At 43.2% G+C, this 27,415-nt stretch overlaps 1 protein-coding gene across 4 annotated transcripts in view; it reads right to left on the minus strand.

The window, feature by feature from the left end:
- samd12 (sterile alpha motif domain containing 12) overlaps positions 1-27,415 on the minus strand; it is a 269,149-nt gene that overhangs the window by 122,659 nt on the left and 119,075 nt on the right. The window contains exons 5-6 of one of the 4 annotated variants that reach the window (XM_070547610.1): positions 13,744-13,831; positions 800-13,665 (exon numbers count right to left, since the gene is read on the minus strand). The exons of the other annotated variants lie outside the window; for them this stretch is intronic. Of the exons in view, the coding sequence (XP_070403711.1) occupies positions 13,782-13,831 (50 nt within the window). The 3' untranslated portion in view covers positions 800-13,665; positions 13,744-13,781. Of the gene's footprint in view, positions 1-799; positions 13,666-13,743; positions 13,832-27,415 lie in introns of those variants that run through there. 4 annotated transcript variants of the gene reach the window in all.

Below are 27,415 nucleotides of genomic sequence, written 5' to 3' on the forward strand. Positions count from 1 at the left end.
GCTTGGGGCTGACAGTTTTAATGGTCCTAGGGGGCGCTATTTCAGAAAATAGGCCACGCCCACCAGATGTTCACATCAGATCTTTTGGGGGGCCGGACTAGGATCACTCACAAGAAGTTTCGTGACGATATCTTTGGAAATGACGAAATGGGAGGCAAACGTAAGGCCAAGGCGGTACGCCTGAATTCGCCGCGCCGCCACAGCCCCGCCCTCTGCCGAAAACTCCCATAAAGTGACGCCAAGCAACCCCCACTTGTCTTGAGTTACCAGCTACAAATTTGTGGTGATTAAGTGAAATGGGGCAATTTGGGACCTTTCACAGTAAAACTTGATCTTTTTGGTCCTGAGGGGGCGGGGCTTGTGTGATGTCATCATCCGACCTTTCAATTTACTTTGTGGGTGGATGACGAATGACCACAGAAAGTTTGGTAACTCTATTCCATTCAGTTATGAAGTTATAGCAATTTAAATATTTTTGGCGAGTAGTCAAACTTCGAGGCCTGGCTCCGCCCCTTCAACATATACGAAAACTCAGAATCCTTATCTCATTTTGTTCGCCCATCCCTTCTGAGCAATTTTACACAATTTTTGAGACGATCGTGCGAAAAATGATCGAGCAATCCAATCAGAAACGGACCCTAAAAACGGCAAAAACGGCAAAAAATCGCCATTTCAACCCAAAATGGCCGACTTCCTGTTTGATATTGACCATGGTTGCAAGAGACTTTTCTGTGCGGACTGTTGAGTACTACAAGTGTACCAAATTTCATAACTGTACGATAAACTAAGCTTTATGGAGAGGGTTTTTTTTCACTTTGTAGGGGGCGCTGTTCAGCCATTTTCTTTGCGATTTTTTTGGGACCTTTAAAATATCAAATTTTTCACCAGGCCTGACAAGTGTGCAAAATATTGTGAGTTTTGGGGTATGTTAAGGTCCCCAAAAAGCTGTTCAAAGGGGGCACGGAATAACAAAAAATAATAATAATTAAAGCTGCAAGCAGCGTCGTTCGGCCCTCGCAGCTCCGCGCCGCTCCGGTCTGCCGTCGCACCAGTGCACGTCTGACAGAACAGAAACGTCAACCACCCCGACACCAGAAACCGCGAATGGCCTCCTAGTCTGCACCTCACCCTGACTCAGCATCCCCTCTGAGCTCACCATTAAATTGAATATTAAGATTACGGCGTTACGCCAGAATTCGCCATGGCATCAAAGCCCCTCCCTTTCTGGAAAGCTATCAGATCTGAATGGTCATTACAGCATCATGAAGACAGTGCATGACCTTAGGGTCATGTTGACTAAATTAGAGGGGACAAATATGGGCATTTCAGCATAAAAAATAAATTCCTGTAGTCAGGGGGCGGGGCTTAGGTGATGTCAGCTGTCCACATTGTCATTGTTTACAGATATGGTCAATGATCACACAGACAAAGTTCGAAAAAGATCTGATCATGCACATGGGAGTTATTAAGTCAAGTAAAGTAATGGCGAAAGGTCAACGTTTGAGGCTTAGCCACGCCCACACCTTTCAACTTTTGAAAAATCCGACGGTTGAATTTTTTCCCCTATGTCTTAAGAGTGTATTGCAGAAGTTTGAAGGTGATTGGTGAAAAGGGCGACGGAGCATCACTCTCCAAACAATGTGTGCGAAAACCACTAAATCACGTACTTGCACCAAAATGGCCGACTTCCTGTGCGACTTTACGCTTGGCTCCAAGAGACTTTTTTGTAGGTCCTGAGACCCCACATTAGTGTACCAAATTTCGTAATCCTCAGTCAAAGCATGGCTTGGGGCTGAAAGTTTTAATGGCTCTAGGGGGCGCTATTTAAGAATATAGGCCACGCCCACAAACTTCAGCTGTCTATTTCTCTTGGAGCTCAGACTAGGATCACTCACCAGAAGTTTCGTAGCAATATCACGATAACTGAAGAAATGAGACAAACGTATTTCCATGGCGTGATGGCGATTTTCGCCATGGTCCCAAAGCCCCGCCTTTTTTCAAATCCTGCCAGTACTGGAGACCAAGTAACCTCAACTTGTCTACTGCTGTTTGCCACAGAATCCTGGTGATTGGGTAAAAGGAGTCCAGTAGGGAGCTGTGAAAAAAAGAGTAGCGTGGCGACAGGTCAAAGTTTGAGGCTTAGCCACGCCCACACCTTTCAACTTTTGAAAAATCCGACGGTTAAATTTTTTCCCCTATGTCTTAAGGGTATATAGCAGAAGTTTGAAGGAGATTGGTGAAAAGGGCGACGGAGCATCACTCTCCAAACAACGTGTGCGAAAACCACTAAATCGCGTACTTGATCCAAAATGGCCGACTTCCTGTGCGACTTTGAACTTGACTCCAAGAGACTTTTTTGTAGGTCCTGAGACACCACATTAGTGTACCAAATTTCGTAATCCTCAGTCAAAGCATGGCTTGGGGCTAATAGTTTAAATGGTCCTAGGGGGCGCTATTTCAAAACATAGGCCACGCCCACAAAATTCAGCTGTCTATTTCTCTTGGAGCTCAGACTAGGATCACTCACCAGAAGTTTCGTAGCAATATCACGATAACTGAAGAAATGAGAGACAAACGTATTTCCATGGCGTGATGGCGATTTTCGCCATGGTCCCAAAGCCCCGCCTTTTTTCAAAACCTGCCAGTACTGGAGACCAAGTAACCTCAACTTGTCTACTGCTGTTTGCCACAGAATCCTGGTGATTGGGTAAAAGGAGTCCAGTAGGGAGCTGTGAAAAAAAGAGTAGCGTGGCGACAGGTCAAAGTTTGAGGCTTAGCCACGCCCACACCTTTCAACTTTTGAAAAATCCGACGGTTGAATTTTTTCCCCTATGTCTTAAGGGTATATAGCAGAAGTTTGAAGGAGATTGGTGAAAAGGGCGACGGAGCATCACTCTCCAAACAACGTGTGCGAAAACCACTAAATCGCGTACTTGATCCAAAATGGCCGACTTCCTGTGCGACTTTGAACTTGACTCCAAGAGACTTTTTTGTAGGTCCTGAGACACCACATTAGTGTACCAAATTTCGTAATCCTCAGTCAAAGCATGGCTTGGGGCTAATAGTTTTAATGGTCCTAGGGGGCGCTATTTCAGAAAATAGGCCACGCCCACCAGATGTTCACATCAGATCTTTTGGGGGGCCGGACTAGGATCACTCACAAGAAGTTTCGTGACGATATCTTTGGAAATGACGAAATGGGAGGCAAACGTAAGGCCAAGGCGGTACGCCTGAATTCGCCGCGCCACCACAGCCCCGCCCTCTGCCGAAAACTCCCATAAAGTGACGCCAAGCAACCCCCACTTGTCTTGAGTTACCAGCTACAAATTTGTGGTGATTAAGTGAAATGGGGCAATTTGGGACCTTTCACAGTAAAACTTGATCTTTTTGGTCCTGAGGGGGCGGGGCTTGTGTGATGTCATCATCCGACCTTTCAATTTACTTTGTGGGTGGATGACGAATGACCACAGAAAGTTTGGTAACTCTATTCCATTCAGTTATGAAGTTATAGCAATTTAAATATTTTTGGCGAGTAGTCAAACTTCGAGGCCTGGCTCCGCCCCTTCAACATATACGAAAACTCAGAATCCTTATCTCATTTTGTTCGCCCATCCCTTCTGAGCAATTTTACACAATTTTTGAGACGATCGTGCGAAAAATGATCGAGCAATCCAATCAGAAACGGACCCTAAAAACGGCAAAAACGGCAAAAAATCGCCATTTCAACCCAAAATGGCCGACTTCCTGTTTGATATTGACCATGGTTGCAAGAGACTTTTCTGTGCGGACTGTTGAGTACTACAAGTGTACCAAATTTCATAACTGTACGATAAACTAAGCTTTATGGAGAGGGGTTTTTTTCACTTTGTAGGGGGCGCTGTTCAGCCATTTTCTTTGCGATTTTTTTGGGACCTTTAAAATATCAAATTTTTCACCAGGCCTGACAAGTGTGCAAAATATTGTGAGTTTTGGGGTATGTTAAGGTCCCCAAAAAGCTGTTCAAAGGGGGCACGGAATAACAAAAAATAATAATAATTAAAGCTGCAAGCAGCGTCGTTCGGCCCTCGCAGCTCCGCGCCGCTCCGGTCTGCCGTCGCACCAGTGCACGTCTGACAGAACAGAAACGTCAACCACCCCGACACCAGAAACCGCGAATGGCCTCCTAGTCTGCACCTCACCCTGACTCAGCATCCCCTCTGAGCTCACCATTAAATTGAATATTAAGATTACGGCGTTACGCCAGAATTCGCCATGGCATCAAAGCCCCTCCCTTTCTGGAAAGCTATCAGATCTGAATGGTCATTACAGCATCATGAAGACAGTGCATGACCTTAGGGTCATGTTGACTAAATTAGAGGGGACAAATATGGGCATTTCAGCATAAAAAATAAATTCCTGTAGTCAGGGGGCGGGGCTTAGGTGATGTCAGCTGTCCACATTGTCATTGTTTACAGATATGGTCAATGATCACACAGACAAAGTTCGAAAAAGATCTGATCATGCACATGGGAGTTATTAAGTCAAGTAAAGTAATGGCGAAAGGTCAACGTTTGAGGCTTAGCCACGCCCACACCTTTCAACTTTTGAAAAATCCGACGGTTGAATTTTTTCCCCTATGTCTTAAGAGTGTATTGCAGAAGTTTGAAGGTGATTGGTGAAAAGGGCGACGGAGCATCACTCTCCAAACAATGTGTGCGAAAACCACTAAATCACGTACTTGCACCAAAATGGCCGACTTCCTGTGCGACTTTACGCTTGGCTCCAAGAGACTTTTTTGTAGGTCCTGAGACCCCACATTAGTGTACCAAATTTCGTAATCCTCAGTCAAAGCATGGCTTGGGGCTGAAAGTTTTAATGGCTCTAGGGGGCGCTATTTAAGAATATAGGCCACGCCCACAAACTTCAGCTGTCTATTTCTCTTGGAGCTCAGACTAGGATCACTCACCAGAAGTTTCGTAGCAATATCACGATAACTGAAGAAATGAGACAAACGTATTTCCATGGCGTGATGGCGATTTTCGCCATGGTCCCAAAGCCCCGCCTTTTTTCAAAACCTGCCAGTACTGGAGACCAAGTAACCTCAACTTGTCTACTGCTGTTTGCCACAGAATCCTGGTGATTGGGTAAAAGGAGTCCAGTAGGGAGCTGTGAAAAAAAGAGTAGCGTGGCGACAGGTCAAAGTTTGAGGCTTAGCCACGCCCACACCTTTCAACTTTTGAAAAATCCGACGGTTAAATTTTTTCCCCTATGTCTTAAGGGTATATAGCAGAAGTTTGAAGAAGATTGGTGAAAAGGGCGACGGAGCATCACTCTCCAAACAACGTGTGCGAAAACCACTAAATCGCGTACTTGATCCAAAATGGCCGACTTCCTGTGCGACTTTGAACTTGACTCCAAGAGACTTTTTTGTAGGTCCTGAGACACCACATTAGTGTACCAAATTTCGTAATCCTCAGTCAAAGCATGGCTTGGGGCTAATAGTTTAAATGGTCCTAGGGGGCGCTATTTCAAAACATAGGCCACGCCCACAAAATTCAGCTGTCTATTTCTCTTGGAGCTCAGACTAGGATCACTCACCAGAAGTTTCGTAGCAATATCACGATAACTGAAGAAATGAGAGACAAACGTATTTCCATGGCGTGATGGCGATTTTCGCCATGGTCCCAAAGCCCCGCCTTTTTTCAAAACCTGCCAGTACTGGAGACCAAGTAACCTCAACTTGTCTACTGCTGTTTGCCACAGAATCCTGGTGATTGGGTAAAAGGAGTCCAGTAGGGAGCTGTGAAAAAAAGAGTAGCGTGGCGACAGGTCAAAGTTTGAGGCTTAGCCACGCCCACACCTTTCAACTTTTGAAAAATCCGACGGTTGAATTTTTTCCCCTATGTCTTAAGGGTATATAGCAGAAGTTTGAAGGAGATTGGTGAAAAGGGCGACGGAGCATCACTCTCCAAACAACGTGTGCGAAAACCACTAAATCGCGTACTTGATCCAAAATGGCCGACTTCCTGTGCGACTTTGAACTTGACTCCAAGAGACTTTTTTGTAGGTCCTGAGACACCACATTAGTGTACCAAATTTCGTAATCCTCAGTCAAAGCATGGCTTGGGGCTAATAGTTTTAATGGTCCTAGGGGGCGCTATTTCAGAAAATAGGCCACGCCCACCAGATGTTCACATCAGATCTTTTGGGGGGCCGGACTAGGATCACTCACAAGAAGTTTCGTGACGATATCTTTGGAAATGACGAAATGGGAGGCAAACGTAAGGCCAAGGCGGTACGCCTGAATTCGCCGCGCCACCACAGCCCCGCCCTCTGCCGAAAACTCCCATAAAGTGACGCCAAGCAACCCCCACTTGTCTTGAGTTACCAGCTACAAATTTGTGGTGATTAAGTGAAATGGGGCAATTTGGGACCTTTCACAGTAAAACTTGATCTTTTTGGTCCTGAGGGGGCGGGGCTTGTGTGATGTCATCATCCGACCTTTCAATTTACTTTGTGGGTGGATGACGAATGACCACAGAAAGTTTGGTAACTCTATTCCATTCAGTTATGAAGTTATAGCAATTTAAATATTTTTGGCGAGTAGTCAAACTTCGAGGCCTGGCTCCGCCCCTTCAACATATACGAAAACTCAGAATCCTTATCTCATTTTGTTCGCCCATCCCTTCTGAGCAATTTTACACAATTTTTGAGACGATCGTGCGAAAAATGATCGAGCAATCCAATCAGAAACGGACCCTAAAAACGGCAAAAACGGCAAAAAATCGCCATTTCAACCCAAAATGGCCGACTTCCTGTTTGATATTGACCATGGTTGCAAGAGACTTTTCTGTGCGGACTGTTGAGTACTACAAGTGTACCAAATTTCATAACTGTACGATAAACTAAGCTTTATGGAGAGGGGTTTTTTTCACTTTGTAGGGGGCGCTGTTCAGCCATTTTCTTTGCGATTTTTTTGGGACCTTTAAAATATCAAATTTTTCACCAGGCCTGACAAGTGTGCAAAATATTGTGAGTTTTGGGGTATGTTAAGGTCCCCAAAAAGCTGTTCAAAGGGGGCACGGAATAACAAAAAATAATAATAATCAGAGCAAAAACAAGAGGCCTTCGCAGCGCTTTCGCTGCTCGGGCCTAATTAAAGCTGCAAGCAGCGTCGTTCGGCCCTCGCAGCTCCGCGCCGCTCCGGTCTGGACGGCAGCCCGGGGCACCAGTGCACGTCTGACAGAACAGAAACGTCAACCACCCCGACACCAGAAACCGCGAATGGCCTCCTAGTCTGCACCTCACCCTGACTCAGCATCCCCTCTGAGCTCACCATTAAATTGAATATTAAGATTACGGCGTTACGCCAGAATTCGCCATGGCATCAAAGCCCCTCCCTTTCTGGAAAGCTATCAGATCTGAATGGTCATTACAGCATCATGAAGACAGTGCATGACCTTAGGGTCATGTTGACTAAATTAGAGGGGACAAATATGGGCATTTCAGCATAAAAAATAAATTCCTGTAGTCAGGGGGCGGGGCTTAGGTGATGTCAGCTGTCCACATTGTCATTGTTTACAGATATGGTCAATGATCACACAGACAAAGTTCGAAAAAGATCTGATCATGCACATGGGAGTTATTAAGTCAAGTAAAGTAATGGCGAAAGGTCAACGTTTGAGGCTTAGCCACGCCCACACCTTTCAACTTTTGAAAAATCCGACGGTTGAATTTTTTCCCCTATGTCTTAAGAGTGTATTGCAGAAGTTTGAAGGTGATTGGTGAAAAGGGCGACGGAGCATCACTCTCCAAACAATGTGTGCGAAAACCACTAAATCACGTACTTGCACCAAAATGGCCGACTTCCTGTGCGACTTTACGCTTGGCTCCAAGAGACTTTTTTGTAGGTCCTGAGACCCCACATTAGTGTACCAAATTTCGTAATCCTCAGTCAAAGCATGGCTTGGGGCTGAAAGTTTTAATGGCTCTAGGGGGCGCTATTTAAGAATATAGGCCACGCCCACAAACTTCAGCTGTCTATTTCTCTTGGAGCTCAGACTAGGATCACTCACCAGAAGTTTCGTAGCAATATCACGATAACTGAAGAAATGAGACAAACGTATTTCCATGGCGTGATGGCGATTTTCGCCATGGTCCCAAAGCCCCGCCTTTTTTCAAAACCTGCCAGTACTGGAGACCAAGTAACCTCAACTTGTCTACTGCTGTTTGCCACAGAATCCTGGTGATTGGGTAAAAGGAGTCCAGTAGGGAGCTGTGAAAAAAAGAGTAGCGTGGCGACAGGTCAAAGTTTGAGGCTTAGCCACGCCCACACCTTTCAACTTTTGAAAAATCCGACGGTTAAATTTTTTCCCCTATGTCTTAAGGGTATATAGCAGAAGTTTGAAGGAGATTGGTGAAAAGGGCGACGGAGCATCACTCTCCAAACAACGTGTGCGAAAACCACTAAATCGCGTACTTGATCCAAAATGGCCGACTTCCTGTGCGACTTTGAACTTGACTCCAAGAGACTTTTTTGTAGGTCCTGAGACACCACATTAGTGTACCAAATTTCGTAATCCTCAGTCAAAGCATGGCTTGGGGCTAATAGTTTAAATGGTCCTAGGGGGCGCTATTTCAAAACATAGGCCACGCCCACAAAATTCAGCTGTCTATTTCTCTTGGAGCTCAGACTAGGATCACTCACCAGAAGTTTCGTAGCAATATCACGATAACTGAAGAAATGAGAGACAAACGTATTTCCATGGCGTGATGGCGATTTTCGCCATGGTCCCAAAGCCCCGCCTTTTTTCAAAACCTGCCAGTACTGGAGACCAAGTAACCTCAACTTGTCTACTGCTGTTTGCCACAGAATCCTGGTGATTGGGTAAAAGGAGTCCAGTAGGGAGCTGTGAAAAAAAGAGTAGCGTGGCGACAGGTCAAAGTTTGAGGCTTAGCCACGCCCACACCTTTCAACTTTTGAAAAATCCGACGGTTGAATTTTTTCCCCTATGTCTTAAGGGTATATAGCAGAAGTTTGAAGGAGATTGGTGAAAAGGGCGACGGAGCATCACTCTCCAAACAACGTGTGCGAAAACCACTAAATCGCGTACTTGATCCAAAATGGCCGACTTCCTGTGCGACTTTGAACTTGACTCCAAGAGACTTTTTTGTAGGTCCTGAGACACCACATTAGTGTACCAAATTTCGTAATCCTCAGTCAAAGCATGGCTTGGGGCTAATAGTTTTAATGGTCCTAGGGGGCGCTATTTCAGAAAATAGGCCACGCCCACCAGATGTTCACATCAGATCTTTTGGGGGGCCGGACTAGGATCACTCACAAGAAGTTTCGTGACGATATCTTTGGAAATGACGAAATGGGAGGCAAACGTAAGGCCAAGGCGGTACGCCTGAATTCGCCGCGCCACCACAGCCCCGCCCTCTGCCGAAAACTCCCATAAAGTGACGCCAAGCAACCCCCACTTGTCTTGAGTTACCAGCTACAAATTTGTGGTGATTAAGTGAAATGGGGCAATTTGGGACCTTTCACAGTAAAACTTGATCTTTTTGGTCCTGAGGGGGCGGGGCTTGTGTGATGTCATCATCCGACCTTTCAATTTACTTTGTGGGTGGATGACGAATGACCACAGAAAGTTTGGTAACTCTATTCCATTCAGTTATGAAGTTATAGCAATTTAAATATTTTTGGCGAGTAGTCAAACTTCGAGGCCTGGCTCCGCCCCTTCAACATATACGAAAACTCAGAATCCTTATCTCATTTTGTTCGCCCATCCCTTCTGAGCAATTTTACACAATTTTTGAGACGATCGTGCGAAAAATGATCGAGCAATCCAATCAGAAACGGACCCTAAAAACGGCAAAAACGGCAAAAAATCGCCATTTCAACCCAAAATGGCCGACTTCCTGTTTGATATTGACCATGGTTGCAAGAGACTTTTCTGTGCGGACTGTTGAGTACTACAAGTGTACCAAATTTCATAACTGTACGATAAACTAAGCTTTATGGAGAGGGGTTTTTTTCACTTTGTAGGGGGCGCTGTTCAGCCATTTTCTTTGCGATTTTTTTGGGACCTTTAAAATATCAAATTTTTCACCAGGCCTGACAAGTGTGCAAAATATTGTGAGTTTTGGGGTATGTTAAGGTCCCCAAAAAGCTGTTCAAAGGGGGCACGGAATAACAAAAAATAATAATAATCAGAGCAAAAACAAGAGGCCTTCGCAGCGCTTTCGCTGCTCGGGCCTAATCAGAGCAAAAACAAGAGGCCTTCGCAGCGCTTTCGCTGCTCGGGCCTAATTAAAGCTGCAAGCAGCGTCGTTCGGCCCTCGCAGCGAAGCTGCTCGCCCTCCTTCCGCACCCCCTCCGCTCCATCCCCGACCCTCTCCAAACCCAGCTCCGCGCTTCTCCATCCTGTCCGGCAGCCGGGGGCACCAGGGCACGTCTGGCAGAACAGAAAGTCAACCACCCCGACACCAGAAACCGTGAACGGCCTCCTCGTCCACACCTCACCCTGACTCAGCATCCCCTCTGAGCCCGCCATTACACGTCTCACCACTAGGAGATACTCTATCTTTACCACACTGGTGATGTGTTGTTCAGTCTCGGGCAAATCGGAGGCTGTTTGTGGAAGTTACAGTCAAACGTAAGGTCACAGCGTCACGCCAGAATTCGCCATGGCATCAAATCCCCTCCCTTTCTGAAAAGCTAGCAGATCTGAATGGTCATTACAACATCATGAAGACAGTGCATGACCTTAGTGTCATGTTCACTAAATTAGAGGGGACAAATATGGGCATTTCACCATGAAAAAATCGACTTCCTGTAGTCAGGGGGCGGGGCTTAGGTGATGTCAGCTGTCCACATTGTCATTGTCTTGAGATGTGGTCAATGATCACACAGACACAGTTTGATATAGATCTGATCATGCACATGGGAGTTGTTAAGTCAAGGAATGTAATGGCGAAAGGTCAAAGTTTGAGGCTTAGCCACGCCCACACCTTTATACTTATTTGAAATCCGATGGTTGAATTTTCCCCCCTTTGTCTTAAGAGTATGTAGCAGAAGTTTGAAGGTGATTGGTGAAAAGGGCGATGGTGCAACACTCTCCAAACAACGTGTGCGAAAACCACTAAATCGAGTACTTGGACCAAAATGGCCGACTTCCTGTGCGACTTTGCACTTAGCTCCAAGAGACTTTTTTGTAGGTCCTGAGACACCACATTAGTGTGCCAAATTTCGTGTTCCTCAGTCAAAGCATGGCTTGGGGCTGACAGTTTTAATGGTCCTAGGGGGCGCTATTTCAGAAAATAGGCCACGCCCACAAACTTCAGCTGTCCTTTTCTATTAGGGGTCAGAGTAGGATCACTCATCAGAAATTGTGTGGCGATGTCACAATGATTGAAGAAATGAGAGACAAACGTATTTCCATGGCGTGATGGCGAATTTCGCCATGCTCCCAAAGCCCCGCCTTTATTCGAAACCTGCCAGTACTATACACCAAGTGACCTCAACATGTCTGCTGCTATGTGCCAGTGATTGCTGGTGATTGAGTAAAAGGAGTCCAATAGGGAGCTGTGAAAAAAAGAGTGGCGTGGCGACAAGTCAAAGTTTGAGGCTTAGCCACGCCCACACCTTTATACTTATTTAAAATCCGACGGTTGAATTTTTTCTTCTATGTCTTAAGAGTGTATAGCAGATGTTTGAAGGTGATTGGTGAAAAGGGTGATGGAGCATCACTCTCCAAACAACGTGTGCGAAAACCACTAAATCGAGTACTTGGACCAAAATGGCCGACTTCCTGTGCGACTTTGCACTTGGCTCCAAAAGACTTTTTTGTAGGTCCTGAGACACCACATTAGTGTACCAAATCTCATACTCCTCAGTCAAAGCATGGCTTGGGGCTGACAGTTTTAATGGTCCTAGGGGGCGCTATTTCAGAAAATAGGCCACGCCCACCAGATGTTCACATCAGATTCTTTTGGGGGCCGGACTAGGATCACTCCCAAGAAGTGTCGTGGCGATATCTCTAGAAATGACGAAATGGGAGGCAAACGTAAGGCCTAAGTGGTACGCCTGACTTCGCCGCGCCGCCACTGCCCCGCCTTCTGCAGAAAACACCCATAAAGTGACGCCAAGCAACGCCACCTTCTCTTCAGTTAACTGCTACAAATTTGGGCTGATTATTCGAAAGGGCAAATTTTGGAAAATTTCCCAGTAAAACTTGACCTTTTAAGTCCTGAGGGGGCGGGGCTTGTGTGACATCATCAATCGACCATTCATTTGTCTTCGGGGGGTGATGCCAATTATCCATAGAAAGTTACTTTAACTCTAATTCTTTCATTTATGAAATTATAGCAATTTGAATTTTTTTGGCGAGTGCTCGAACTTTGAGGTCTGGTCCCGCCCCTTCAGTATTTACGAAAAGTCAATTTTATTTTCTCATTTGAACCGTCCATCGCTTCTGTTCGATAGTACACTATTTTTGAGACAATCGTGCGAAAAATGACCAAACTGTTCAACCAAATGTAGACCCTAGAAATGGCCAAAACGGCTAAAAATCTCCATTTCAACCCAAAATGGCCGACTTCCTGTTTGATATTGACCATGGTTGCAAGAGACTTTTCTGTGCGGACTGTTGAGTACTACAAGTAAACCAAATTTCATAACTGTACGATAAACTAAGCTTTATGGAGAGGGGTATTTTTCACTTTCTAGAGGGCGCTGTTCAGCCACTTTTTTATGAACTTTCACATCGCCAGTGAAATACGTAAATTTCACGCACTTTCTATATTGGGCCAGAATTTGGTGACTTTTTGGATATGCTAAGACCCCCTAAAGGCCACCCAAAGACGCGGAAGAAAAAAAATAATAATAATAATAATAAATAATAATAATAAACGGAGCAGATACAATAGGCCTTCGCAGCTTCACTGCTCGGGCCTAATTAAAGCTGCAAGCAGCGTCGTTCGGCCCTCGCAGCGAAGCTGCTCGCCCTCCGTCCGCACCCCCTCCACTCCATCCCCGACGCTCTCCAAACCCAGCTCCGCGCCGCTCCTTCCTGGCTGGTAGCCCAGGGCATGTCTGTGGAACAGAAATGTCGACCGCCTCGACACCAGAAACCGCCAACGGTCACCTCGTCTGCACCTCACCCTGATTCAGCATCCCCTCTGAGGCCACCATTATATTACACGTCTCACCACTAGGGCATAGTCAGAGTATCCCTTATCACAGGTGTGGAGGTACATGCAACATGTGTGACAAAGGCGCAGCAATCAATTTCTAACTCTTTTACAGAAGATCATTTTGCTGTTCACATGACGTTGTATGTGTGTGTGTGTGTGTGTGTGTGTGTGTGTGTGTGTGTGTGTGTGTGTGTGTGTGTGTGTGTGTGGGGCTGAAGCTGTGGCTGAGTAGCAGCAGGCCGAGAGACTGGCATCCCAAGGTCCGTCCTGTTCCTTAAAACCTTGTCCAGGACAGCAGCAGAAAAGCCAGCAGAGGGGCCAGGAGGAGTATTGGAGCCAGAAGAAGCAGCTATCGGACTGGCAGGGGATGCAGAAGCAGAGGGATCAGCAGGAGCAGGAGAACCATCAGCCGCTGTAGAGCAGGAGCCTTTGGCAACGTCCTGGTCGCTGCAGCTCCTATTGTTGGTTGCTTTGAGATGAGGGAGTCTAAAAAGACCACAAAAGCTTTGTAGTGTGTGTTGTTTAAGCTTGGAAGGTGCAAATTAGATTTGTTCTGCCCCATACCTTCCACAGATTTACAAGCAGCCATTATCTCTGCATCATCATCCAGCCACGACAGAGGGTGTCTCTGGGAGGGGCGTGATTCCTCCTGCTGAGCAAACAGGAAAAGCATCAATTAAAGACTTAGTTAACTTGAAAATTTTACTAATTATTAGTGATGGGTCCAGCAACACCGACACACCGGCGCATGTGTCAAGCTCATGGAGCGAAACCTGTGTCGATCAGTGTCGATGCGTGTGTTGCTTTAAGAAAAAGTCACGTGACCAACACTGCTGCTGTGTCGCTCATTGCCGAGGCGCCAAACTGTGTTTATAAGGTATCGACTCTGCATCTGTCAACGGGATGAGTCGCCGCGAAAAAATTACCATTTCAAAGATAAAACAAGACATCCCTCTTTACATCAAGAAAATGGAGCCAGAGAGGAAAAGAAAAGTTTCTGCTGTATGGGATCATTTTGATCTTTTAACAGCAAATAAGGTACGTGTTTGTCTTTCCTTGTTTCTGCGCATCTGTCAGAGTTGAAAACAGCAATGTGACTGACTCTCAGTGCAAATTATTTATTTAATTTAATTAGGTTAAATGTCGGATCTGCTCAGCCGAGTTGTCTTATACAAATAAGAGCACTTCCTCAATGCTGAGACATTACAGAGTCAAGCATGAAAACGAAGAGGAAGCAAAGAACGAACACAGGTAGACCAATATAGACACTGGGCATGCTTTGTCACAGTTGTTTTACTAATATATGTTTTATTATTTTGAAATCTAGAATCTAGGAAGATTGCTCTGGACCAAGCAGTCCTGAATTTTATTATAAAGGACTGCCAACCCCTGAGTATTGTGGAGCTTGAGGGGTTCGGGGGTTGATTCAGGCCCTTGATCCATCTTACGCTTTGCCAACCAGAAAGGTTTGTATACACAATGTCTCAGATAGCTGCTGTTACTCAAGTAATATATACAGTGCTTAACAAATGTATTAGACCATCGTCTGATTTAAGGTTTATGACACAGCAAACAAAAATAAACACTTGTGATTCAAATATCATGCATGCTTGAATAATTTCTGTCCGGTGTGTCAGCTCACATTTGGGTATAAAACTGGATTCAGTTTTAAATTCCTACCTTCTATTCAACAGGGCAAAACACAGAGAACTTCATAGCTGGATGTTTTTCTTGCTTTAATGACAGGTGGTCTAATTAATGTGTTGAGTACTAGACTAATTTGATTTTGATTCATTTTCAGACGGTTAAGGAAATGATGGCCAAAAAGCATGCGGAGGAACTCGAACGAGTAAAAAGGGAAGTACAGCAAGCTGTGGCAGTGAGTATAACAGCTGACATGTGGACCTCCTTGAACATGGAGGCTTAGCTCTTACCTGTCACTACATCAATGATAATATGCAGTTGTGTACATCTGTGTTGGGAGTCAAACACTTTCCACAAAGTCACACTGCTGACAATCTGGCCCAAGTCAAAAGGGGCATGATGGATGACTGGGCCATAACAAATAAGGTAAGGTGTCTTGTGACCGACGCAGCACCAAACATGATAGCAGCAACACGAACTCTTCAAATTCGACATTCAATCTGCATTGCACACAAACTAAATTTAATAGTCAAAAAATCCTGTGATCAGATCCCTGAACTTTCATCCATAAGACACAACTCTAGGCAGATTGTATCATTCTTCAGATCCAGCACCACAGCAAAAGAGAAGCTAGCTCAAGTGCAGCAACAGATGGGACGGCCCACCTTGAAACTTGTCACTGAGGTACCAACACGTTGGAACAGCACATATCAGATGCTGTCATGGCTACATGATGAGAAAGAACCAGTGTGGGTATCTCTTGCCTCTCCAAACAGATTGAACTCCACTCACAGCTGATGAGCTCAACATCTTAAGGGAAGCACTTCTTGTGCTGGCCCCTTTCCATCAGGCCACAGTGGAGTTGTCTGAGGAGAGGAGAGTTTCAGGATCAAAGGTCATCCCGATGATGAAAATGCTAAATTGTGCACTTGAGCGGAACTCTTTACATCTACACACACAAGCAGCCACACGTCTCCATGACCAACTTAGACGTCGCGTCACAGACACTGCTTCCAATCTGGAGTCATTAAGTGTGTTGACCCTATCAACACTTTTAGACCCCAGATTTAAAACACTTGGATTTCGTAGTTCCTCCAAGTGTAGTGAGGCTGTCAATCGCCTGAAAATGGAGTGTGCTGCAGTAATTGGTCACACAACATCTGAGCCACAGCCTGGACCTTCATTAGAGCAGTTACCCACTTCAGGCAAGTTGTTCAGTATTATCAGTTTATTTTCACATTTGTTTTGTTGCTAACAAAAACTAAAACTTCTATGTATTTTTTATTATTTCAGATAATCTGTGGCAGCAGCTTGATGAAGAGGTTGGCAGACAAACCACCAATGCAACAGCTGACTCGATCATTGAGGTCCAGCGCTACTTAGCAGAGGGAAACATTTCAAGACAAGAAGATCCATTAACATACTGGGGAAACCGGAAGACATCCTACCCACACCTTTTCCACCTGGCTTTACGGTTTTTGTGTACCCCAGCTTCTTCTGTGCCCTGTGAACGTGTGTTTTCGAAAGCTGGTGAAATAGTGTCCAAAAAACGTAATAGACTAAATGCCAACACATTGGATAAACTTATTTTTCTTAATAAAAATTTATAAAAATAAAAAAAACTTGAGTCAATGACACTGAAATGGGTAATATCACATTCACAGCACTGTCACTTTAATTGTCACTTGGTATCATTCACAGAATATTTTGAGGTGTATAGATTTTAAATTTAGAAGTTTAAAATAATAACTTATGAAGTAGGCCTACAATAGCTTACAGTGTATACAAGTATGATTAGGTCATTGAATCAGCGTCTGTTGTGTCTCCAGTATGTTGCCTGCAATGATATTTAAAGTCCAGTAGGTGTCATTATAGAGCAAAACAGCAGCACTGTGTCGACACAGTTTCAATACTATTTGGGGAATGTGCTGAAACGCTTCATGAGGCTTCATCTACCCATCACTACTAATTATGTTTAAGGCTAGAAATAATTTACTGCCAACTAATCTACAAAGGTCCTTTGTTTTGATCCCAAAAAATGAATAGAAAGAAACCAGAGTTTAAAAGGTTATTTGTTCGTACTACATTAAAGCAAATGTGTATGTTAACATATGGTGTGAAATTATGGAATAACCTGGATGATGAATTAAAAAAATGTACAAGTACTGGTCAATTCAAAAAAATGTATAAAGATAAAAGGCAAAAATCGTATGATTTGGTGGGTTTAGGATGGAGGATTAATGTTTTAGTAGTGATATTATTTGTGGAAGTAAGAGAGCGGTTTAATTTTTGTGTATAAGGCTATTTTGTACTTTTTGTTATTTATCTTGTTAAAGGGGGTAGGTCATATAAGATTTTTTCTTCTTCCTCCCCCTATTTCACTCGAATGCTTATATTCTAATTTGAAGTTTGTATATTTAAACTTTTGAGTGAAATAAATTATTGAATTGAATAAACAGGGAGCCCAGTGTGCGCCCCCCAGTGGAGGGTTAAGGTATTTATATTGTGCCATATCACACACCATGGTTGGCGAAAGAAGAAGTAGTTCTTGCTGAAAACGCTGAAAAGTAGCGGGGGCGTTCCTCAAACCGAACGGCAACACGGTGTACTGGAACAGGTTATCTGGAGTGACGAAAGCAGACACTTTAGATGCAAAAGGAGTTAGCGGCACCTGCCAATAGCCTTTTAGAAGATCTAGTTTAGTAACAAATGTAGCTGAACCCACACTATCCATACAATCCTCTACACGAGGCAAAGGAAACAAATCTGGGACGGTTTTTGCATTTAACTTGCGGTAGTCAGTAACAAACCTATATGAGCCATCAGGTTTATTTTCCAGTAAACATGGTGACCTCCAGGAACTGGTGCTGGGCTTTGCTAGGCCATGTTCTAAGATAACAATGGTGGCAATGGAAGCTAACATATCAAGCTAACGTTATCTTAAACAGTTTATTTAACTGCTGGAGCAGATTTAAACGATGATGCCTCACACTTAGATCGTTGTCGCTGGTTTCATCTTCACCCAATCACCCGTCGCATTTAGTAAAGTGAAGCCAAACTTTAGAGCGCGCTCATGTTCTTCTAGTCGGAATTTTGGAGTTCCGAGGAGAAAGCGAATGCACCATTAGTGAAACGGAAGCTAACAAATCAAGCTAACGCTATGTTAAACATTTTATTTACCTACCGGAGCAGATTAAGATGAGGATGTCTCACTTAGATTGTTGTCGCTGGTTTCACCATGCTGCTGTTTACAACTCGCTCGCAGCGACCGATGACATAACGCTCTTGCGCATGCGCAGCTGTCTAGGCAAGTTCTCGTTATGAAGGACGGGTACCGTAACGAGGCACTGTTTCAAATGAAGTGAATCGGTGCTCGTTCGGTACTGTGGAATTTGGTTGTTACCTTAAAAAGTACCGAATTCGGTACTCATCCCTAAACATTTATTTACTTTTTCGTTTTCCTCCGCCAGTCTCATAAATAACTGTGTCCTCCTGCAACGATCTCGAGGAGCAACAGACATCAATAACAACGCAATAAAAAGTCTGACGTGTTGTGTAAAAACTTCTATTTTTAGCACATTTTTAGGTACGACGTGTTGCTACCAGACGCACAGTGTGAGCTGAAACTGAGTGCTACAAACGGAAAAGTCGCACAGCGTTCGCAGAATATATAGCGGACCCCCGAGTCGGCTTGCAGAAGTGACATTTACACGTGGATGTTTCCTGGTCAGGTGCTGCAGCATGGTGGAATGTGGTGTTGTGGTAGGCTACCATCCTTTGACCCCTTTAAAGATTACAATTAATTTGTGGATCCATCTAATCTTCACCCTTCTCTCTCACACCCCCCTGAGCAGACCGTACCTCCAGTGGAGTGAGCACTACAAGTGAATTATCATTACTCCACTGATCCTCCTGTGGAGTACTTTTTGTGTATCCCGCTTGTGAATAAATCTTCTTTAAGTTAATCTGTTTGTCTCTGGGTCAGCTAATTTGAGTCCATCATTATTCATTATGACACAGTTTTAACTCACCACTGTGTGAGGGTTGTTTTGTTGACTTCTGGCAACTGTATGGTAGTCTCCTCCATGATTGTGATGTTCTTCAGGATGCACTCTCTAATGTGCTTGTAAGTACGAATGATGAGGGTCCACCTTGAAAATGTCACACCTTCCACTGTCTTTGGGTTTGGGTAAGCCATGCAGAGCTGGACAAAAAGGGCTTCAACAATCTGGTTGCAATCCGGCTACTGTCCAGGAATGCGTGCTCCAGAATAGAACCTAGGAGGACAAAAGTAAGAGAAATGGACTGAGGCAAGATCTGTAGAAGAATATGCATCAGTGGCTGAACAGCTGTGAGCAATATACCGTTTTGTCGACTCAACGCCTGGTGCAACGATTTTTTTTGTTGCTCTAAAATGGCCTTTGTTCAGGGTTGTTTGGTGGCGTGGTTAAAAAACGGTGCGCTCCTTTTTGTGTTCTGACAATCTTTTCCAAAGAGCGACAATGTTATTGGAGTCTTCAAGGGTGAGAGCCAGGCTGTGCTCTCTCAGACTGAAGAGTGCTTCAGTCAAATTCTGCACAGCTCTGAAACCTTATGTGTTGTTGGGGCTAACGGAGTCCTAAATGATGTTTGTCACGTATTTATAAGAAAAGAAATGGGCAAAAGTAGCCAAATCATATCTAACTTACCTGTCTCCTTGATGTCCCTGGAGCAGGTGTCATCAGAGTGGAAATCAGGCAGCCTTGATGGAGATGCAGCTAAACATAAATATCAAAACCTTTTATTAAACACACACACACACACACACACTTTCAGACACAGGTTCATAGAACAAAATTAATCAGTAACCTGGTTCTAAAGTCACTTATGTCATGTGACTTTACATAATAAAAGAATCCATCTTGACTTTCCCATCTATGTGATATTTGGGCATGAACATCACTCACTTTCTTTCATTGCATCCACAGGAGCATGTTTAACTTCTACAGATGCTATCTCTAGGAAGGGTTCAGATGCAGGTGATGTCAAGAAGTCATATGAACAGGCAGGTTGAGGAGTCTGGAGCATGGTTTCCAAAATGGGAACTGTCAGATCCACAAAATCCTCAGACTCTTCAAAGCCCTCATCTTCTGCCACAGCTACGTCCTCTGTCCCCAATGCTGCATTTGCCACTCTGCGGTCCTCAAGAACATCTCCTGTTTGGTCGTAGATATACTTGACCCCAATGTGTTTCCCTGAAAGCAATGAATCAAAAATTAACTTTAACTTTAATTAACGTTTGTTTAACTGTAAGTCACTGTCACGACACAATTTCAGCAAACAAACACATTGTTGACTTTTAATTAGCTAGCATGAAATATTAATCTAATCAGAGCTTGGTCAAAGCTGAACTTCGTCTCCTCTGACTCGTGCATCAGCTCAGGTAACACACCTGTGTACGCCTGTGGCCCTGTGTAATTCACACAGCTCTTCCCGAGAACTTCCTGTGACAGCTGGTTTGCAGCATGCCTCAGGAGGCCGCTTTAGGGGTGAGGCTCTGATCTCCCTTCTGCTGGCATGGTCTTCGTTCTACCTGGCCAGGCCATCCAACAGATACGCTTGAAAAAAGGTGTCACTTGCCAGCAGTGGCGGCTGGTGAAAAATATTTTTGTTGGGGCTGTGCTATTTTTTCTTTTAAACAAACTTGTGTTTTTTTGAGTTTTGTGCACAACTTCACTATTTCTTGAATTAAGCACAGCTCTTTTATTTCCTGTCTTACATTATTGGACAAAGGGATTAATCCACGTATGTCTGACTATTGGCACACTGCCTTGCGGACCAAGGTTGAAAAATACTGCATTAAATTGCACATAAAATAACATGACCATATATGGTCCACATCCACATTACTGTTTGTGAAACTAACAAACTGGAGAATTTAATCAGAATAATATTAAATAAACAAGTATGTACCTGATCTTTTGCATACTGTTGGTGAAGCTCTGGATGACCCCTGTGATGGAGACAGAGTCAATGTTCCTCTTCTGCAGCTGGTTGAACAGCATGTCCACATGTGGCATGATCTTGTGACACAGTGCCAGCAGAAAGCCGAAATCTTCTTCCAGCATTGTCACAAAGCCTCCTGCCTCTCTCTCAGTGACTGGATCAAAGTCATCCGAGTCTCTGATCATCTGGAAACATCTGAGGAGGTCATCCTTGTGCTCATACACTGTGTTGACAACTCTCTCTTGGACAAAATGTGCCGTTCTGATCCACTTCTTCATTGTGTTTATTCACTGCAAGCCTGCGTCCCTCGTCTTTAGCTGCATGGCTATGTTAGCTCTGCCTAGCATAGCTAGCTTCACCGTGTTGTCCATGTGTGACCGGGATAACTCATGTTTCTTCACCTTCTCAGAAAAATGTTTCATGTCCGTAACTCCTGACTCAATCCATGCCTCATCTGTCACAGTCGTTTGGAAAGCAAAATAACGCATTAGCGTGATTGCATCCAGCTAGCCAAGCCTTCCCGAAGCCTCGTGTGTACAGTTTACCTCTCTCCTCCTCCTGCTGGCTTATCTTTACGTCGGGCTGATCTGGTCCAAGCTCTTTGATATTAAGTTTTTCCACCATAGTTTTCCTCTTGAACGGATATTGGAGAAGAGACCGAACTGAATTCATTGGCTGCTGAGATCCGGTATCCATGCTGCTGCTGGTAGTAGGCGCACTGGCGTCCATGTTTGTTACGTCTGCGTGATGACCGTGACGAGTGAAGGCCAAAAACGTGCTGGAGTCGAGAATCTCCGAGTTCTACCGAGCACTAACGAAAGCCTTTGGCGGTAGCTCTATAGCCCATCATCATCAAAGCTGAGTCCACGTTTCTTCGGCTTCGTGAGGGGGCGGTCTCATGTAAAACCGAAACCATACATGGATGTAACATGGTCTGTCGTTCAAGAAACTGATTGGTTTATTTTGAAATTTCCGAGTCTGGCTTACTGATTGGACGATAGTACATTGTGTTTTGAATAAACTTCAATCTAATTGGGAGTTTTTTTCCACGTGATGTTTTCCATCCCGCCGATTGGCTCACAGTTTGGCTATATATGTGTCATTTGAACTGCATCTAACGTCTTTTTTAGTAAGACTTCTCTGAGTGCACACGTACGTTTGTTTGGATCTTTACCTGTTGCGTTTCTTGTTCATTTGTTTTAGTATGTTTGTTTATTTTTAAGCATTTTTAGTTGTTTTCATCTTGTTCACTTCTTGTCATGGTGAGTAATGAATGCTTTGATAAATAACTTCTTGTCATGGTGAGTAATGAATGCTTTGATAAATAACTTCTTGTCATGGTGAGTAAGGAATGCTTTGATAAATAATTTCTTGTGCAGATCTTTAAGCAAGCAGTTTTATTATTCCTGTGATTTAATTTGGAACCGAGTAAAGCTAACTGGTTGGATGGTGTGGATTCAGTTACACAGAGAGTGAAAGTGTTTGCACAGTGCGCTAAGCTGCCTATCTTTTTTGTTGAGAGATCAGCAGTGTTTGGATCCACAAAGTGTGACTACTTTGATAGTGGAAACTGTGTTTATGGCTTATTTTTGTGCATTTAAAGTTCAACCGCCATTGATAGTTGTTAAAAGTTGTTAAACCTGTGCATATGAAACAAAAAAATAACGCTTTTTGTTATCGATTTATTGTGAAATAACGGAAGGTGTGCTTGCTCCTTTTCCTGTTGAGCGGTTGTGATTTATGTCGATTGAGTGCGTAAGTGCTCCGTGTGTCTCCGCACTGACGCAGAAGAATGTAACGGTTTCAATATTGATTGCTGAAGTATGTTACAAAGTCGTAGACATATTCGTTTTGTGGGTCATTTTTGTCACGTTTTATTTAATAGTCAATACTTGAACATTTTTCTGCATAGCAATAAAGACGTAAATGCTACATGTGCGTTTGAGAAGCAATGGCCCATCCGCCATTTTGAGTGGGTGTTTCAGTCTTCAAATGCAAGGGAACTTGTCCGTCTAACGAATGCAATGTGTTGAATGGCTTCCCATTAAACATGGCTCTGTTTCCGTCATTTTGGGTGGGTTTTTTAACTTCAACGATGTGAGTGGGAACCCATCTAAGATGGCGGTCAGCTGCTACGTCATTTCTTCCTTCAGTCGTGTAGATCAGGGATTCCCAAAGTGTGGTGCGTGCGCGAGCTGCCGCTAGGGGGTGCGCGAGGTGAAAAGTGTAATGGCTGCAGAGCTCAGAGAAGTCATATCGGTATCGCAAAATATTTTTATGCCAGTTTAAATTACAATTTCAGAGGTCATTCTAAAATATTATGGATCATGATAAGGATCTATTGGAGATCTAACCCAACTTTTGGACTGCTCTGCCAGTCACTGTGGCTCAAGCTGAGAGGGGCTTTTCAAAACTTGATCAAGTCATACCTGAGGTCACCTATGTTTCAGGGGCGGCTGACTAACCTGGCTCTGATTAGTATCAATCACTCAGTAGGGGAGCAGATTTCATATGATGACATTATTGATGACTTTGCATGAAGGTTAGGTTTTAATTTTAGTTTGTGTTTTCTGTTCTAAGTGCAATGCTGTAGTGATTATCTTTAGTTTGTTATGTGTGAAATATTTTTGCTATTTAGTAGGACTGCACGATATTAGGAAAACCTGCGATATTCGATAACAGTGCTTAATTTTGCGATACCGATATTACTCACGCTAAATGAACAAATACTAAAGTATGCAGTGTTGATGTCGCCTGGCGTGTGACGTTTGCTCTGGGTTCAAAGCAAACAAAAACTAATGCATGAATTCCATTACAGCATACCATTTTTATTGAAAAAATATGCAGCTGCACCTGCTACTGTATTATCAGCAAAACAACAAACTGCATGCATGCAGTTTCTCAGTGACTTTAAAACATCTCCTCCACCATAAAACTTTTTCTGAAGCTCCAAATACAGAAACACATCCTTACCAGGGTTTTTGAATAATTAAAAAAAAAAAAAAACAGAAAATAAGTTTAACTGTTAAATAATAGCCAACATCACTTAAATGCAACAGCAAATTCTCTCATAGCTACTGAGCATTTTCTCCACTTATGTGGTTATGATATAAGGCTGTTACTGTAATTGGGAAGTGAACTGTGCTGGGCCAAACTAGGAGAATATTAAGATTTTCTGAGGGAAAGAGAAAAACAATTGTCTACCTTTCAGAAGAGGAACTGGCGAAAAACTACATGGAAAATATTTGAAAACTTTGTTTTTAACCCCAAATTGAACAAGTTTACCTAGATCTCAAAAAGCAGCTCAGATGATGAAACTGCAACTATGATTCTGATAACAAGCTAACAAATTGAACTAGCTCCTCTAAGATAAGCGGCTAGCAGAGCTTCTGACTGACAGTTTATGTGCAGCAGCAAATCAACTATCCTGATTAACAAGGTTATAAAAGCTCATAAATGAAAAATCACTTTGATGTGTGGGGGAACTTTTCCAGGCCCTCTTTAGCAGGGTGGGACTGGGAGGAGAGTGCTGTAGCCTTTTAGCTGGAAGCTAACCGGAGCCTGGGGCTAACGGTGGGTTGGTTCACAGGCACGTGTCGGAGTCAACCCGGTTATTATCAGCTGCTTAACGACACCGAGCGGACTCACGTTCACGTTTGAAAGCAGCGCTGATTCCAGAAACCTCAGCACAAAGTGAGTTTGTTAATCTGAGCCAGCATGACGAACAAGGGAAGCGAGCGTCAGCGGAAAGCGGGGGGCGGAGCAGAGCAGAGATAGTGGAATTTTGGGGTAAGGGTCTATGTAGGGGGCGGGCGTATTACGTGAATGGACCTGTCTGATTGGCTGCATATCAGAAGGGCTACATTTGATTGGTCAAATAATACTTCCGCTTAAAAAACAGAGCTGGTTTACAAAAAGTTGATGTATGACACGGATGGAAATGTTTGAACCAAACATTTATCGCCGTTTTTGACGTCCTTTGCGGTAGGCCTATCGCACGTCCTGTTATTGCGATGACGATAATTTTTCGATACATTGTGCAGCCCTACTATTTAGAATATTTATTATATATTATGTTCATATATTGTTAATATTTAGTTAGTTTAGTTGTTTTTGTATTTTTGATTCTATATATTTTGATACAGTATATAATGTATATTGCTTTACATTCTGACAACTTCATAGTAATTAATGTAAATATGTGCAACTTAGAAAAATGAATGTTCAATAGTCGTTCTAATAAAACATGCCTGTTTGCAGAAAACATGCATGTGTTTGTGCAGGTGGGGTAGTGTGGTGGTGGTGGTGGTGGGGGGGGGGCTCAAAGGGGGACTCGCCCGGGGAGTAATTCCATGTAGAACTGCCACTGGGAACAAGCACAATTCAGCCAAAGTTTCATCATCAGGGAACATTTTCTAAGTGACAAGTCTCCCTGAGAGACCGGGTTTGGAAAACTCTCGCTTCAGTGGAAGGAATCTTCCTGCATGGTTCTGCAACATTCTCCAAGCCCCTCTCCACATCTTCAGCTTGCTGTGCACCTTATGTACATGCTGACAGTGAGCTGCACTGAGCGATGTCCAGCTCAGATGTTCAGAAGGGAATCTTTTCTTGAGTGATTTAGCAACATCTGCGATTTGCTAAACGAATAAAGTGTCAGTTTGTCTGCGTGCGTCGGAGTAATTCTTTCTTTCTCCGTCAAAATAAACGGCCAAATACGGGAACTGTCCGGTCAACACAAGCCCTGCTTTTAACTGTTCTGTTTTCTTGTGAAAATAGATAAAATTAAACTTGATTAACACCAGAGGCAGGCACACTGCGCCGTTATCTCTGTCACTGTAAATAAGGGAAAAACAAAATGATCGGATCCTTTTCTGACCTTCCCCACCTACAAAGTTTTATTACAACAATCAAACGTGACAGAGCCTGGATTTGTATTCTGAACAGTCTAAACATGTTTTAAAAAGTAACGTATGACAAAAGTGGCACCTGCTCAGTAAAACCACCAACAGAGTGAAAAATATCAAAATATTGTAGGCAGAGACGGGCTACAACTTCTGGATCCACTTTATATAAATCGTTTTATTGATTATCGTTTTATGAAAGATAGCTTTGACGTACACGAGCGACCAGTACCAGCTGCTGTCTGACGGTTTTGTGTTCTGGGGCAGCGGCTGGATCTCTGGGACTTGGAGCTCTCTTAGTCTCCTACACATCTTTGGGGCAGATCTGTGGCCCCCCACACTCTATTAGACGCTCTTATAGAGAAACCTTACATAAACAAGCGCTTGTACACACACAGGTGCTCACATGGTGCTCTCATAAGTATGGACTTGGGCACGTTCAACACATGTCTTAAGGCTGTTGTTGCCACTAAATGCACTATGATTTATTATTATCGTGTGATTGTATTTCTTCAAGTTGACACAGTGATGGCTTGCTCCTGTTGTGTTGTGTGTCCCATTTTTTCTCTTCTTTCTCTTTCTGCAGGCCTAGAAGCAGACTCTTGTTCATTATTGTTTATTTTTGTTGGACCCCTCCCCCCTATCTCCCCCCACCTTTTGTCTTTGTCTTTATCTTTCACCTCTGATTCCGTTGTCTGGTCGGAATTACAAAGTATTCAAAAACAATAAAGTTTAAAGTATCAGACGTGACATTAGCTTTGATGCTCCACCTGAGAGTAAATCTGTAAGGCTTTTCACCAACATTCAGACATCAATTCTGTTTGCTTCACAGCCAGACAGGACACAGGGAAAAAATAATAATGTAATATTGTGAGTTTATTTTTAGTCATGCGAAGTTTAACGTAGAAATAAGTAAAACGTTATTAAAAGTTACAGTACTTAAAGCTAAACTGAGATTAAGTAAAATAATGTAAATACCATAGACTATTCAAAAGTTTGACTGATAACAAGGGGGTGTTTAAACTATTTAAGTAGCATTGTTTAAGACTAAATTAAAGAATATGTTGTGACTGAATATTTCCTACAATGCAGTTATAAATAAATGTTTTTTAGTACATGTGTTGTCGACTATTTGAATTAGTCTAAGCACTCTATATAGAATACAGCAGGTGTATGTGCACTTTCATAAGTGCAAGTAAGTACTAATAAAACTTGACATTTAATAACTTTTGATATTTTTAAACAATAGTTTGAAATTTGGCATGATTTAAAACTTCATTCTTGGTGTTTGATTAGATATTTTCATTTTTATATTATGATTCCTTGTTCAGGGGTTATCAGTAAAGTAGTAATAATTATAGTAATAATTATGTTAATGTATTTTGTCATAGATGTCACACACAAGTTATTGATTATTGCCCTTTAAATTAGATTATACTGTGATTAACTCATTTAAAGAGCAAGTTGCTCCCAAATCAACTTTTTTTTTCTGATAAACTATATAAATGTGTGTCTAATTGTGCTACAGAAATGCGTAGGCAATAGTTTTGCACTTTAGTGCATTTTAGATAAGATTTTAATTTTCTGCCTAAAACTGTCAGTGTTGTGCGGTTGTCAGATAAAAACTCTGCACTGCATTTGAATTTAAATCTGTCATAGCTATTGGCTAAGAGGTACACAGTGATGTTAGATGGTACATTTTGATG

This window comes from Nothobranchius furzeri, chromosome 19 (assembly GCF_043380555.1).
Source record: "Nothobranchius furzeri strain GRZ-AD chromosome 19, NfurGRZ-RIMD1, whole genome shotgun sequence".
NCBI classification, from domain to species: domain Eukaryota; kingdom Metazoa; phylum Chordata; class Actinopteri; order Cyprinodontiformes; family Nothobranchiidae; genus Nothobranchius; species Nothobranchius furzeri.